General features: G+C 40.4%; 1 protein-coding gene across 9 annotated transcripts in view; it reads right to left on the reverse strand.

Moving 5' to 3' along the window:
• Wdr47 (WD repeat domain 47) overlaps nt 1–15,149 on the reverse strand; it is a 47,525-nt gene that overhangs the window by 21,536 nt on the left and 10,840 nt on the right. For 4 of the 9 annotated variants that reach the window (XM_040752040.1, XM_040752039.1, XM_040752042.1 and 1 more), the window contains exons 2-5: nt 14,781–14,947; nt 13,232–13,315; nt 9,046–9,130; nt 3,507–4,309 (exon numbers count right to left, since the gene is read on the reverse strand). In XM_040752040.1, coding sequence (XP_040607974.1) covers nt 3,507–4,309; nt 9,046–9,130; nt 13,232–13,315; nt 14,781–14,938 — 1,130 coding nt within the window. In that variant the 5' untranslated portion in view covers nt 14,939–14,947. Of the gene's footprint in view, nt 1–3,506; nt 4,310–9,024; nt 9,133–13,231; nt 13,316–14,780; nt 14,948–15,149 lie in introns of those variants that run through there. The other 5 variants (XM_040752036.1, XM_040752035.1, XM_040752038.1 and 2 more) reach the window with 3 other exon arrangements.

A 15,149-nucleotide genomic window follows, 5' to 3' on the forward strand; every position in this document is an offset into this window, starting at 1 on the left:
CCTCGGCTATACACACACACACACACACACACACACACACACACACACACACACACACACACTGCAGGTGTGTGCTGTCATACCCAGACAGGACAAACATTTACTCGGGAAGCAGGGTCTCTAACCTAATATCAGTAGTATTAGGAAATTCATTTTCATTCTTTGTGGCCCAGATTCATCCATAAACTAGATAGGCTGGAGGATTTCATACCTATATTCCCTATATTCTCTTTATGAAATAAGAATTGTGATTTTGTTACTCAAATATTTGTTTTTCCCTCTTGTTTGTATGTTTAAAGTTTAAGACTTCAGATTTTATTAAGAGACTTTTCTTGGCTTATACACCGAACATAAAAGCAAAACAGATCTTACCACTTCTTTAAAAAAATTACTTAAGATTCTTTTTGTTTGTTTGTTTGTTTGTTTAAGATAGGGTTTCTCTATATAGGTCCTGGAACTCACTATGTAGACCAAGCTGACCTCAACTCAAGAGATCCACCTGCCTCTGCCTCCCAAGTGCTGGGACTCACGGTGCCCACCATCATGCCTAGCCTATCTTTCACATTTTTAATAAATGATCTTTTTAATGGCATAATTTGGGAATTTTATATCAGGTTGTTCCTAATATTCTTTTAAAACACTAACAATTTCTGCTTTTCATAAATCTGAAAAATGTTAATAACAACCCAGGTGAGGTGATGCACACCTCTAATCATAGCACTTAGGAGGCAGAGTCAAGTTGGTCTCTGCGTTTGAAGCCAGCTTGTTCTACACAGTGACTTCCAGGCCAGCCAAAGCTACAAACCTTGTCCCAAAAAAAAAAAAAAAAAGAAAGAAAGAAAGAACAGGAGGGAGGGAGGGAGGGAGGGAGGAAGGGAAGGAGGGAGAGAAATGATGATGAATACCAGATATATACATAGATTTACCTATTGCTACAAAACACCATGGAAACAACTACAGAAGTTACACAACCTTTCACTTTAAAGAATTTAATTATACAGTACTGACCTCTCTAGGCAGAGTATATAGGACACATCCATACAAAGTGTGGGAATCCAGAAGGCAACATTAGACAGTCATTGTCACAAAGGCACCCTTTACTTAGGAGCTGTCCTTCTGACTACCTAAGTATGTGTGCATGTGTAAGAATGATCACTACCATACTTCTATAAAGTACTAACCCTATGATAAGAGCTGCCACACAAAGAACTATGGTTTAAAAAAAGAGGCATGTTATCAGTACAAAACCAGACACGGGCCAACGGACAGAACAGAGGACCCGGAAATAAGCCCACCTAGCTACAGCTACCTAATTTTTAGCAAAGGTGCAACATATGTTGGAGAAAAGACAACCTCGTTACCAAAGGACACTAGGGGAACTGGATTTCCGCATGTAGACGAGTGAAACTAAATCCATACATCACTTTTTTATTTTATTTATATTTCATATGCATTGGTGTTTTTGCCTACATGTACGTCTGTAGGAGGGTATCAGATGCCCTGAAACTGGAGTTAGATAGTTGTGAGCTGTTATGTGGGTGCTGGGGATTGAACCTGGGTCCCCTGGAAGAGCAGCATGTGCTCAACCGCTAAGCCATCTTCCCATCCATATATATCGTCTTCCACAAAAATCAATTTAAAGTGGATCAAAGCCCTTACATAAGATTCGAAACTTTTAAAGGAAAATAAATAAACAAAACATGTTACAATATACACAGAAGCAAAGACTTTTGAAAGAACTCTAATTGCACAGAAAATAATCCCAAGAACTAGAAAAAAGGAAATGACATGAAATTAAAAGGCTTCTGCAGAACATATGGATTGGGGAAAAGTTCTACCAAGTAGAAATGAAAAAAAAGGGAATAATATCTGGAATACAGAAGGAGCTACAAAAATGACACAACACTAAAGAGAAAACCTCATCAAATCAGTAAATGAGCTAATGACTGAACAGGTAATTCTCAAGAAATACAAAGTTAATAAATATACCACGTCATCACGGACATGCAAAACAACGGCTTTGAGAATCCACCTCGCCTCCAGTTAGAATGGCTATTATCAGGAAAACAAACAATGACTAAAGCTGGCATGGATGTGGGGGAAGAAGAACTCATACACTGTTGGCAAGGGTACGAATTTGTGCAGCCACTATAGCAATCAAGACGGAGGTCTCTTAAAAAACTAAAAATGGAACTACTAGGTAACCCAGTCATACAACTCTCATGAGTATGTACCCAAAGGTTCCCAGTCAACACATCACAGAGATACTTGCACAACCATGTTTCTACACAACCTCACAACTCACAATAGTGAAGACATGGAACAAACCTGGATGACCACCAACAGATGAGTGGATAAAGAAAATGTATGACACACAGTGGTCATTTTACTTATTCCTGTACGTATGTAATATGCTTTTGATAATTTGTACTTCTGATAAAATTATACATATAGAATGCCTGTGACCATTTGCACTCTCTTATCCCTTTCTCTGGCTAACTTGCTTCTCCTCAACTAGTCCCCCTTCTAGTCCCATGTCTCTTTTCTTTTTGTGCAGATAGACACAACTGCTATGAGCTGGTGACTGGGATGGCCATGCAGCTTCCAGAAAACACTGTTTCAAGATGCTCTTCTCCATCTTTAACAACCAACTCCCACCCACTTTTGGTGATGCTTCCTGGGCACTGAAGGAGGCATAAATGGACCATTTAAGACTAAGCACTCAACAACCATTTATTCTCAGTACTTTGATCATTAGTGAGTCTCTACATTAACTGTCATCCTCTGCTAAAAGAAGCTTTTCTGACCTAGGCTAAGAGCAGTACTGTTCTATTGGTGTAAATATAAATATTTAGAGGGCATTTTGACTAGATGTCCATTTAGCAAAACACCTGAGTTTAGTCTCCTCTAGGGCCTGTAACTTCCCCAGCCATAGGCTTAGTACCAGGCATGTATTCCCTCCAATATATGGGCCTATAATCCAGTCAGAAACCAGTTGTCCCCAAAACAGTCTTGCCATTAGTGCACCAATGGGCACATCCTGCCTGGCAGGTCAGAGTTCACAATGAGAATTTAACTAGCCATAAAGAAAAAAAAAATGACATCTGCAGGAAAATGGATACACCTGGAAATTATTGTATTAAATGAAAGAAACCAGACCAGAAAGACAAAAACCACATTTCCTAACATACGGAGAACCTATATTTAGAATTATATTCATGTATATGGTGTATGATTAGGTCATCAAACTGGAAAGGGGATCATGACAGGGAGGAAGGTATCTTAAGGAGGGGAGAAAAGAGGGAAACGGAACACATGTGTATGAAAACATAGAGGGGTCTATCTGAGGGAAGAGGAGTCAGTCAGAAGTGGGCAGGGGGGTGGGGGAGCACAGTGAGGAAGGAGTACAATCAGAACAAAAGTGCTGAACACCAAGAGCATTTGCATGCACACACTACAGACAACTTAGAACTGATGATTCCTAATTTTTATGAGCAAATACCTACCGTTCAGGAGATTCTTCATAGATACTGTGACATTCCGTATTCTCAAGCATGAGACTTCTGCTAAGGTTTTGTACTCCTGGGTAATGGAAGTTAGCAAAGGAGTGTGACATTGGAGAAGTTTTGTTCCCAAGATCTGAGATTCTCTTATCATGGCTGGTTAATCCACATGTGAGACCATCTAAAGCAGGGTTCAGGGAACGAGTCATATAGGCATCAGCTGACTGAGGTCTTCTCATTGGTGAGGATGGGTAAGGAGAAAGTTTGCTGATAAGAGGAGTCAAGAGATCAGCATATGCAGCTTTTGTAGGCTTCAGGAGTTTGTCAACATGAATATTCAGCATTTTCTGTTCAAATGCACAAGAAAAGACTGAAGAAGGGAGATTCTGAAGCCAAGACAGTAAACTCAGATCTAAATCATCACAACCGTTGCCACATAAGAGGTCAATGCCAAGAAGCACTTCACTTTCTGTAATTTCTTCACCAGTTGCTTTACTCTGACAAAATTCTACACAGCATTCATAAAGTAAGCCCTTCATTACGAGTTGGAATAAGCGATTGTTACTTGCTTTAAAACCAGCCTCACTTAGCTTCCTGTCGGCAGGGATGAACTCTGCAACCATGACACAGACCTCTTCAAAGCAATGAACTCGTGCAGTGCTGGGATTCCAGTCCTTAAATTCAGCATGATTGGTCAGACGAGGCAAAGTGAGAAGCAGACAGAGCTTGCTGTAATCATCTTTAGAAGGGCAGTACTCCTCTAGAGCATGTAGACACTGGACAGCTTCCTGCATGGTAAATTCCAACTAAAAAAAATATAAAGGATGACTATAAAAAAAAAAGGTGAAAGGCAACTGATCACCTTAAAAAGAAATGTGAAAGCTGAGAGTATAAAAGATAAATTTTGGTGCCAGAGAACATACATATAATTTGCAGAATGTATAATAATTTTTAATTTACAATGTTTTCACAACTTAAAAATGAAGAATTTGGCCGGGCGTTGGTGGCGCACGCCTTTAATCCCAGCACTTGGGAGGCAGAGGCAGGTGGATCTCTGTGAGTTCGAGGCCAGCCTGGTCTACAAAGTGAGTTCCAGGAAAGCCTCCAAAGCCACAGAGAAACCCTGTCTCGAAAAACCAAAAAGAAAAAAAAGAAAAAAAATGAAGAATTTGGTTTATTAGCAAATTAAAATTTTTACCTACAAAAATAACATTCTAAATCAATTCAGACTAATTTCCAACTATTTATTCTTTACTTTACTTTGTTAAAATGGCTAGATACAGGGCTTCCATATCCTGGCTCAGGCTGGCCTGAACTCAAGCTCCTATCTCAGTCTATGGATACTAAGATTATAGTTGAAAGATACCATGTCCAGCAAAAATGGAAAACCAAAGGATGTCAATAGTTTGAAAATTTTGATTGTTTGGTTTATCCCAAATGCAAAAAGCCATTTTCTTAGTCTCAACTTATCTTAGAATAAATTCATGAGGATAGAAAGCAAAATTCACAAAAGGGAATATTTACAGTAGATTGTTACGAAAACAACAGAAATAGAACAAAAGGAAGCTTCGATTAGATGACTGACAACAATGTGTAACTAAACATTGTCAGATACCTTGTGGGCATGTCCAACCTGTGGCCTGTGAGGTAGTATGTGCCCCAGGCTAGCTATGAATATGGCCTAACGCAAAAAATGTAAACTTAGCTGGGCGGTGGTAGCACACGTCTTTAATCTCAGCACTTGAGAGGCAGGCAAATCTCTGTGAGTTCGAGGCCAGCCTAGTCTACAAAGCTACACAGAGAAATACTGTCTCAAAAAATGGAAAAAAAAAAAAAAAGTAAACTTGCCTTTAATCCTAGCACTCCGGAGGCAGAGGCAGGTAAATTTCTTTTGAGTTCAAGGGCAGCCTGGTCTACAAAGTGAGTTCCAGGACAGCCAGAGCTGTTACACAGAGAAACCCTATCTCTAAAAGAACAAAAATAAAATACCATAAGGACAAACTGTAAACTGACTTAAAACATTGAGGGTAGGGGGTTTCTTAAAACTCAATTGTGCAGTTCTTAAGTGTAAGCACTGTAGATGATAATATCATGTCCCAATGTCAAAAGGTTGGACACGCCTGATAGAACTTAACTATTTTGTCCTATCTTACATATGGGAGAAACTAGGATACAGATTTAATCAACTGGTTAGTGACAAACTCAAAGTAACAAGTTGAGGTTTTTCCTACTTGTGGAGATCATTATCTAGCAAAAATTGATCCATTGTGAAAAAAAATCCCACTGTAATATCCTTTGGGTTTAGCTATGATCTGAGTATCTGTTTGTTGTAAGTATAGCTCAATGGATAATAGAATTTGCTACACAGGCATAAGACATGAGTTCAGATCCTCAGAACTAGGTCAGCAAGATGGCTCAGTAGGTAAAAGGGCTTGTTACCAAAATTTAAGCCAGGATCCACACAGTGAAATAAGAGAAGCGACTCAAATTATTTTCTGGTCTCCACACATGTGGAACACACACACACACACACACACACACACACACACACACACACACACACACACACACCATATATACATAGAGGCAGGAGAGATGACTCAGTGTGCATTGCTCTTCACAGGACCTGAGTTTTGATCCCAGAATCCATACCCAGTGGTTCACAACCACTTATAACTCCAGTTCTAAGAAATTCAGTACTCACTCTGCCCATCACAGGTATCTGCACTCATGTGTACACAACCACACACAGATATGCATATCTACACATAAATAAAACCATTCTTTAAACTAACCTTCTGGCTGGCAAGATGGCTCAGAGGATAAAAGCACTTTCCACACAAGCCTGACAGCCTGTGTTTAATCCTCAGAAACCACAGTAGGAGGAGAGAACAGACTCTAAAAGTTTTTCTCAGACTTCCCATGTTCACCACAATGCTCTCTCTCTCTCTCTCTCTCTCTCTCTCTCTCTCTCTCCCTCTTCCCCCCCTCTTCCCCCCCTCTCTCTCTCACGCACACACCCACAATGCTCTCTCTCTCTCTCTCTCTCTCTCTCTCTCTCTCTCTCTCTCTCTCTCCCCTCTTCCCCCCCTCTCACGCACACACCCACAATGCTCTCTCTCTCTCTCTCTCTCTCTCACACACACACACACACACACACACACACACACACACACACACACACGTTGAGCCCCAGCCCCCACGGATCTCTGTGCATTGCTTGTCAGCTGATAGCCACAGGTGCATCCTGCTCTCTAGTCCTGGTTTACAGCCCCAGCCTTGCCCACCTGTCATCAATATCTAGCACGAGGAAACACGAGCTCTTACACCTGGGGTTTCTGCACTGTGCTGTAAGTCTGTATATAAGGCTGCTCACTCCTTACGGCACACACATGGGCAGCATGGTGCGTGCTCGCTCTGTCTCTCTCTCTCTCTGTCTCTCTCTCTCTCTCTCTCTCTCTCTGTCTCTCTCTCTCTGTCTCTGTCTCTCTCTGTCTCTCTCTGTCTCTGTCTCTCTCTCTGTCTCTCTCTCCTCTCTGTCTCTCTCTGTCTCTGTCTCTCTCTGTCTCTGTCTCTCTCTGTCTCTCTCCTCTCTGTCTCTCTCTGTCTCTCTCTGTCTCTCTCTCTCTCTCTGTCTCTGTCTCTCTCTGTCTCTCTCTCTCTGTCTCTGTCTCTCTCTGTCTCTCTCTGTCTCTGTCTCTCTCTGTCTCTCTCTGTCTCTGTCTCTCTCTGTCTCTCTCTGTCTCTGTCTCTCTCTGTCTCTCTCTCTCTGTCTCTGTCTCTCTCTGTCTCTGTCTCTGTCTGTCTCTCTCCTCTCTGTCTCTCTCTCTGTCTCTCTCTCTCCTCTCTGTCTCTCTATGTCTCTCTCTCTATGTCTCTCTCTGTCTCTCTCTCCTCTCTCTCTCTCTGTCTCTGTCTCTCTCTGTCTCTGTCTCTCTCTGTCTCTCTCTGTCTCTCTCTGTCTCTGTCTCTCTCTCTGTCTCTCATGTCTCTCTCTCTGTCTCTCTCTCTCTGTCTCTCTCTCTCCTCTCTGTCTCTCTATGTCTCTCTCTCTCTATGTCTCTCTCTCTCACTCTCTCTCTCCCTCCCTCCCTCTCTCTCTCTCTCCCTCCCTCCCTGTCCCCCTCCCTCTCCCCTCCCCTCCCTTCCTCTCCTCTCCTGGAAATAAAGGCAGCAGACACATTCTCTTAGCACAAACAGCCGTACATCTTGTCTTTCATTTCCTGATACCTCGGACTTGTTTGTGGAGCGGACACCACATGCACGCACCCACACTATTCACACAAAAATAAGCAAATGAAACTTCCTAAGGCTGGAGATACAGCTCAGTTGGTAGAGAGCTTGCCTGACACACGAGACACTGGGTTCAATCCACAATACTAAATAAATAAATGTAACTTTTTAATCCAAACATATTTTATAGTACTGAATTTAAGCCATAAAACCAAGCATTTCATTAAGAAGCAATCTGGAAGCCAGGACATGATGGTGCTGCCCATAAATTCAGCATTTAGGAAAGTCAGCATGGAGGCCAGGTGTGAGATTAAAGACATGTGCTCTAGTGAAGCAGAGGCAAGCAGATTTCTGTGAGTTTGAGGTCAGCCTAATCTGCATAGTGAGCTGCAGGCCAGCCAGAGCTACAAAGTGAGTCTCTGTCTCAAACAAACAAATAAACAACCTCAGTTTGATCCCTGGGACCCAGATGGTAGAAAGAGAGACCTGCAAGCTGTCCTCCAATCTCCACATGCTTTCACCATGAAGTGTGTGACACCACCCCCCAAAAAAATAAAGTTTTAAAAGACTGATCAACTCTGAAATAGAAATACAAAATATTTAGCCAAGATTTAATAGTTAATATGAAAATGAGAAGCATCAGGGGGCAGGGGCAGGAGGATCTTACAGAAGTTTAAGGTCTTCCTGTATTATAAGCTGCCTCAACAACAGCCTGGACTACATGGGAACCTGTCTTTTTTCTTCTAGGTGCCTGAGTGTTTTGCCTGAATGCATGTATGTACACCGTATGTGTGCTCAGTGCCCTGGGAGGTCAGGGTGTTGAATGAGGTGTTGAATCCCTGGGAACTGGAGTTACAGATGGTCATGAGCCATCATGTAGATGTTGGGAGCCAACACAGAGGCCCTTTTAAAAAAGAAGAGAGTGACGAGAGAGATGTCTTTATAATCCTTCTCCAACCCTTGCCTCAAGGGAACAAGGAAGAGATGCGCTGAGAACACCTATGAGGGTTCTCTGGCTCTCTGTGTGTATACACATGAGTACACCTCACATATACATACACAAACCTGGTCTAACTTACCTTACAGGAGAAGAATTTACTCTTGAAGTATTCACATAGCACCTTAATCTAAATCATAGAGAAAAGTTTAAAAGGACTATAGATTGAAAGTACTACAATTGCAAAACTATGGATCTTGCTTCATCACAGCTCCTAAAACTTTGAAAACTCATGACAATAATCTTCTGGTTTAGTGAATAAAATAACTGAAAGCAAGACTTGGCGCAAACCTTCAGGAATAAAAATCTTACATGCTGGGGCTCATCTTCCGCAGACATTGCATTGTTAACACACAAAGCTTCTAGAAACTTCTGCTTGAGGATAATATAACGAAACCTATGGGGGAAAAAAACAATAGTTACAAAGTTGAATGACACCAGGCATGGTAGCATACATCTATAGAGATCTACCTGCCTCATGGTGAAAGCATGCGGAGATTGGAGGACAGCTTGCAGGTCTCTCTTTCTACCATCTGGGTCCCAGGGATCAAACTGAGGTTGTTTATTTGTTTGTTTGAGACAGAGACTCACTTTGTAGCTCTGGCTGGCCTGCAGCTCACTATACAGACTAGGCAGACCTCTGACTCAGGAGGATAGATAAGAAACATGAGATGGAAACCAACCTGAGCTATATGGCAAGATACTCTCTTAAAAGGAAAAGAATGGCCGGGCGTTGGTGGCGCACGCCTTTAATCCCAGCACTCGGGAGGCAGAGGCAGGCGGATCTCTGTGAGTTCGAGGCCAGGCTGGACCGACAGCCTCCAAAACAAAACAGAGAAACCCTGTCTCGTAAAACCAAAAAAAAAGGAAAAGAATGATAATAATGTTTAATATAAGAGAAGAAACATAAGCTTCTGAGACACAACAGGCAAAATTTGTTCCATGCAGACTAAACCCATGACTCTGCACAAGCCAGGTATACATTCATTTTGTTTGTTTGGTTTTTGTTTTTTCAAAACAGGGTTTCTCTGTATTGTTTTGGAGGCTGTCCTGGAACTTACTTTGTAGACCAGATTGGCCTCGAACTCACAGAAATTCACCTGCCTGTCTCCTGAGTGCTAGGATTAAAGGCGTGCGCCACCACCTCCCAGTACCAGGCACACATTCTATCACTGAACTAGAGCACCACTTCAGCCATTTTGCTTTACAAATGATCAAATTGGGCCAGCAAGATGGCTCCTTGGGTAAAGGTGCTTCCTACCACACCTGAAGCCCTGAGTTTGAGCCCCAAACCCCAACATGATGGAAAGCAATAATCAATTGTTTTAAATTGTCCTCTGATCTTCACATGTGCACTATGGAATGCACATGTGCACATATACACACATACAATTACATGTTTTTAAAGGCATCAATTATTATTTTCAAAGAAATCTAAAAAACATAATTTTCCAGTAGCTGACAAATGAACTTAGAAGCTACCAGGAGTAAAACTGGAATCTGAGCCAGGCAGTGGTGGCACACGCCTTTAATCCCAGCACTCGGGAGGCAGAGGCAGGCGGATTTCTGTGAGTTTGAGACCAAGCCTGGTCTACCAAGCGAGTTCCAGGACAGGCTCCAAAACAATACAGAGAAACCCTGTCTCAAAAAAAAAACCAAAAAAACAAAAAAAACCCTGGAATCTGGAGAAACAGCTCGGCAGGTAAGAGCACTTGCTGATCTTGCAAAGGACCCAGGGTCAGTTCCCAGAACTACATGGAAACTCACAGCTTTTGTAACTCCAGTTCCAGGGGATCTGGCACCCTCTTCTGACTTCCACAGGCACCAGACACACATGATTCACATACATACATGCAGGCAAAACATTCATAAAATAAAAATTTTAAAGTCTAAAAAATTTTAATAAAGTAAAATTGCTTTCAGAAAATTCTTAAAATACTTTACTAAGCTCCTTATCACAGTGAAGTCATATCTGATATAATTCTAATCACAAAGAATAGTATCAATCACTATGTAGTGAGTTTGAGACCAGCTTCTGTCTCAAAAAACAGCAACAACAAAACAAGTATTTAAAAGAGCAAAAAGGTACAATTCTAATAATCTTAAAATAACCATAGACTTAAAACTTTTTTTTAAGATTTCTTTATTATATACACAATGTTCTGCCTGCATGTCAGAAGAGGGTGCCAGGTCTCATAGATGGTTGTGAGCCATCACGTGGTTGCTGGGAATTGAACTCAGGACCTCTGGAAGAGTAGTCAGTGCTCTTAACTTCTGAGCCATCTCTCCAGCCCGACTTAAAACTTTTTTAAAAAATAAACTATGTATTGCTGGGTGGTGGTGCCTGCCTTTAATCCCAGCACTTGGGAGGCAGAGGCAGGTAGATCTCTGAGTTCGAGGCCAGCCTAGACTACAGAGTAAGTTCCACACAGAGAAACCATGTCTCAAAAAAACAAAACAAAACTAATTTATTTACCTATCTGTATGAATGTGAACCATGTTCATGCCCAGTACCTATGGAGCTCAGAAGATGGTAGATTATCAGAAGTGCCTCAAGTAAAGAGAGAAGATAGGAAAGCAACAGTAGTTCAGATAAATGAAATCTATGAGTGAGTAACTCAAACTATAAAATTCAACTTCTGTAACTGTAAAGTAGCTTGAGCCTGACTAACCTTTCTTCAGGTACTGTTAAGCCCTGGAGAAAAGGCACACACATACACACACTGAAGACATTAGAAAACAACAACCAAAAATACAATCATGGCAGCACAGGAGCCACATGTGGCAGGAGGATTTTGAGCCAAAAGGTAGTCTGGGCTATATAGCAAGACCTTATCTCAAACCAAAAGGAAAAAAAGAGATAGGGTAGAAAGGAAAAAATGAAAACTAAAACTCAGCATAGGAAGAAGTTAATTCTTGAAAAAAGAGAACTGTGTGAGTAAGAGCCAAAGGTATAAGAGTTTCCCGCATCCAATGGGCTGAAAGATGGTTCTGTGGTTAATAGCATGCACTCACTGTCTTTGCAGAGGACCCAAGTTTGAATCCCAGCACCCATGTTGGATGGCTCACAACTGCCTGAAGCTCCAGCCCCAAGGGATCCAACATCATCTTCTGGCCTCCTTGGGCACCTGCACTCACATGTATGTACTTCCACACAGACACACATGCACTGGCTTAAATGAAAAACAAATCTTTAGGAAAATGTTTCCAGCACCCTAGCGTGATACTGATAGATCAAACAGAAAATGAGTGAAGAAACAAAGAAATAAATAAAAAGAAGCCACAGTTAGAAATGCACTAAAATCTACTGTATAAATTCAAGTGTCCACACCTATGGCTATTCCCAAAATGGTTAAGATAAAAGGGAAATGCTAAGGAACAATGTGAGAACCACAGAAAAAGATGAAAGAATCAAGAAGAAATATGACTAGAGTCCACCAGAGAAGAGAAAAAGCTGCATTGCTTGAATAACAGTCAATACTTTTAAGGCTGGCAAGATGGTTAAGAATGCTTGCTGCTCTTGCAGAAGCCCACGGTCATTCCCAATGCCCCACAAAGCAGCTCACAGCAGTGCGGCCCTCCTGCTCCAGGGGACCTACAGCTCTGGTATTGGCTGTCAGGCACCCACACTCACTTGCACATATCCACACATACACACAGAACTTAAAAGTCAACACTTCAAAGAAAGCAGAAGTCAGTCTCAAGAAGGAATTAAAACTGGGAATACAGCTCAGTTGTACAGCACTTGCATAGTGTACGCGGGACACTGGTTTCTGTTCCTAGCATTTGAGGCAGGGGAGGAGGGCAGAAGAATACTTTATATAAAATGAACACTTTAAGTGACTTAAAGTTGGGAAAAAAGATAACCATTAAAATCTGAACCTGGTATGACTACAAGTTCAAACTTAGCAAGCAATGAATATACTAGTAAATAAGCAACTACTTAAGTACAAAGACTTAAAGAAAAGTACCACAGTAAATGAACAGATAAGAGTGTCTCAGAGAGATTATAAAGACAAAAAATGAGTTAGATGTTATGTACAGCCTAGGTTAATATGAAACTCCTTATTTAGCACAGGATGACATCAAACTCATGATCTTCCTGACTTCTAAGTACCGGGATTATCAGTATATATCATCATGACTAATAAAAAAATGAAATTGAAAAATATGCTACCTGAACTTAAAGGCAGCCAGGGGAAGGGAGGAAAGAACTACATTGGTTACACTAAGAGAATCAGGGCCCAAATTACTGCTGGCTGTACATTGAACAATGAAGGCCAAGCTTCGGCAGAAAGTCATCTTTGAAGTCTGCACTGGTATCTCGGTGTATACACACTACTGACAGAGTAAATCTCAAGAACTGTAATTATGTAACATCCTTATCCCGTGTGTGCTGCTGCTTAGGAAGGCTACATCTTAAATGTGTTTATTGCTCTGTTTTGATGCTAGGCTGTTACCAATGACAAGACACTACACCTTTAAAATAAAATCCTACCTTTTTTTGTCAAACTTTTCCATACATTCTAGAGGTTGAATGAACTGAAGAACTTCATCCCATTGGCCATCCAGAATTAACTGCCTAAATAAAGAAAAACCCAAAATGCTAATCAATTCAGGTCACACTAACAGATGACAGAGCAGATGACAAAATAGACATTAAAAGCAAATAATGAGATTAACCTCTGATTCCTCAACATTAGCAGTATTCTTTTACAATAATTTCTTAATTTTGAATTTATGATCACAGCAAATTCATAAAGAGTATGGGCAGAAGGACTTTTATAAGATTACCAATATTTTATTTAAAGAATACTAATAACCAATCACAATATATGTCACAATACTTTTATAAAGGGATGTTTTAATCTTTAAAAGGAAGGACACAATTTCAAAGGTTAAACTTTAAAATGAATACATTAACTCAACAAAAAACTTTCTATTCTATAATTCTTTGCATTTCACCACAGATCAGTAAAATTCCATCACAAGCCAGTAGGCTCCTAGAGAGGACTCAGGGACCAGTACTAAATTCCAAAGGTATCAACACTTGAAACTAGGCGTGGTGGTGCACACCTTTAATCCCAGCACTACGCAGAGACAGTCAGATCTCTGTGAGTTAGAGGCCAGACTAATTTATAGAGCGAGTTCCAGGGAAAGTTCCAAATCTACCAAGAAACCCTGTTTCAAAAAAAAAACAAATAATAGTAATAGCAGTAATAATGATGATGATAATCTTATTATTGGGGAGGGTTATCACAATATGAAGAACTGTAATAAAGGAGCATTAAAAAGGTTGACAACTAATAATCTAGACCAATCTAGCCTGAAACTCACAGAAATCTGCCTGCCTCTGCCTCTACTTCTCTCAAGTTCTGGGATTGAATACATATACTACAATGCCTAGAAAATTGCTGTTTTTAAAAAATATACACAAGAGAAAGAGATCATTCAATGGTTAAAAGCACTGCCTGCTTTTGTGGGCCTGCTCTTCTGGAGGACACGGGCTCAATTCCCAGTACCCACATGGCAGTTAACAACCATCTCTAACTCTAGTTCCAGGGGATCTGACACCCTCTTACCATGCATGCACATATTACACAGACATACATTTAGGCAAAACATAAATAAAGCTTACGTATATATTTACATATATACAGATACATATATATGAAACACATTTTTTCTAGATAGTTTTGAATTTTCTTTGCTTTTAATAATGAATATATTTCTATATGAATGCTTTATTTATGGCATTCATTTCTATGCACTCCTTATGCATATTTTAAAAAGGTTTCCTTTACCTTCACAGTGCCTTGTATTTCTAGAGTACTTTTCAAATTGCCACCATAAGGCTATGACTGCAAAGTCTATGCATTTTACCACTGAAAACACTCTACAAATATATTGCTGTATGTTGTAAACATTCCATTATGAAATAAAAACCAACTATTAAATTGCACTTAGAGTATATTATACACATCGCCATATTGATACTCTTCTTTGAAGAGCTGCATGCAAGCCTTGTAGTGATGATGTTAACATACCTCAGGAAAAGCATATCATCTGAAAATAGGCCATTTATGACTCCACTTTCCTTCTCAAGGGCCAGCATACTAATGTGGAGTTTCTTTGAATTCAAGAAGTCTAAAATCAGCTTAATGATTTCAACCTCCTTTACATTCACTGTTTCTTCTGCCGTCATATTGCTAGCCTAAATAAAACAATAACAACAAAAATTTAGTCCTGTTGTTTTATGTGTAGGTTTAATTGCCTAGAAATGTCAATGTTGCTTGGGAATTTTTAGTACACGTATTTCCAAGTGAAATTAACTATCAAAACTGAATCATTCTTTAATGTGTTAAAATATGGTTCAGATTTGTTTTAAGTACTAACATGTGAGAAATACACATTGG

This window comes from Mesocricetus auratus, unplaced genomic scaffold (assembly GCF_017639785.1).
Source record: "Mesocricetus auratus isolate SY011 unplaced genomic scaffold, BCM_Maur_2.0 Super-Scaffold_100009, whole genome shotgun sequence".
Classification (NCBI taxonomy): domain Eukaryota; kingdom Metazoa; phylum Chordata; class Mammalia; order Rodentia; family Cricetidae; genus Mesocricetus; species Mesocricetus auratus.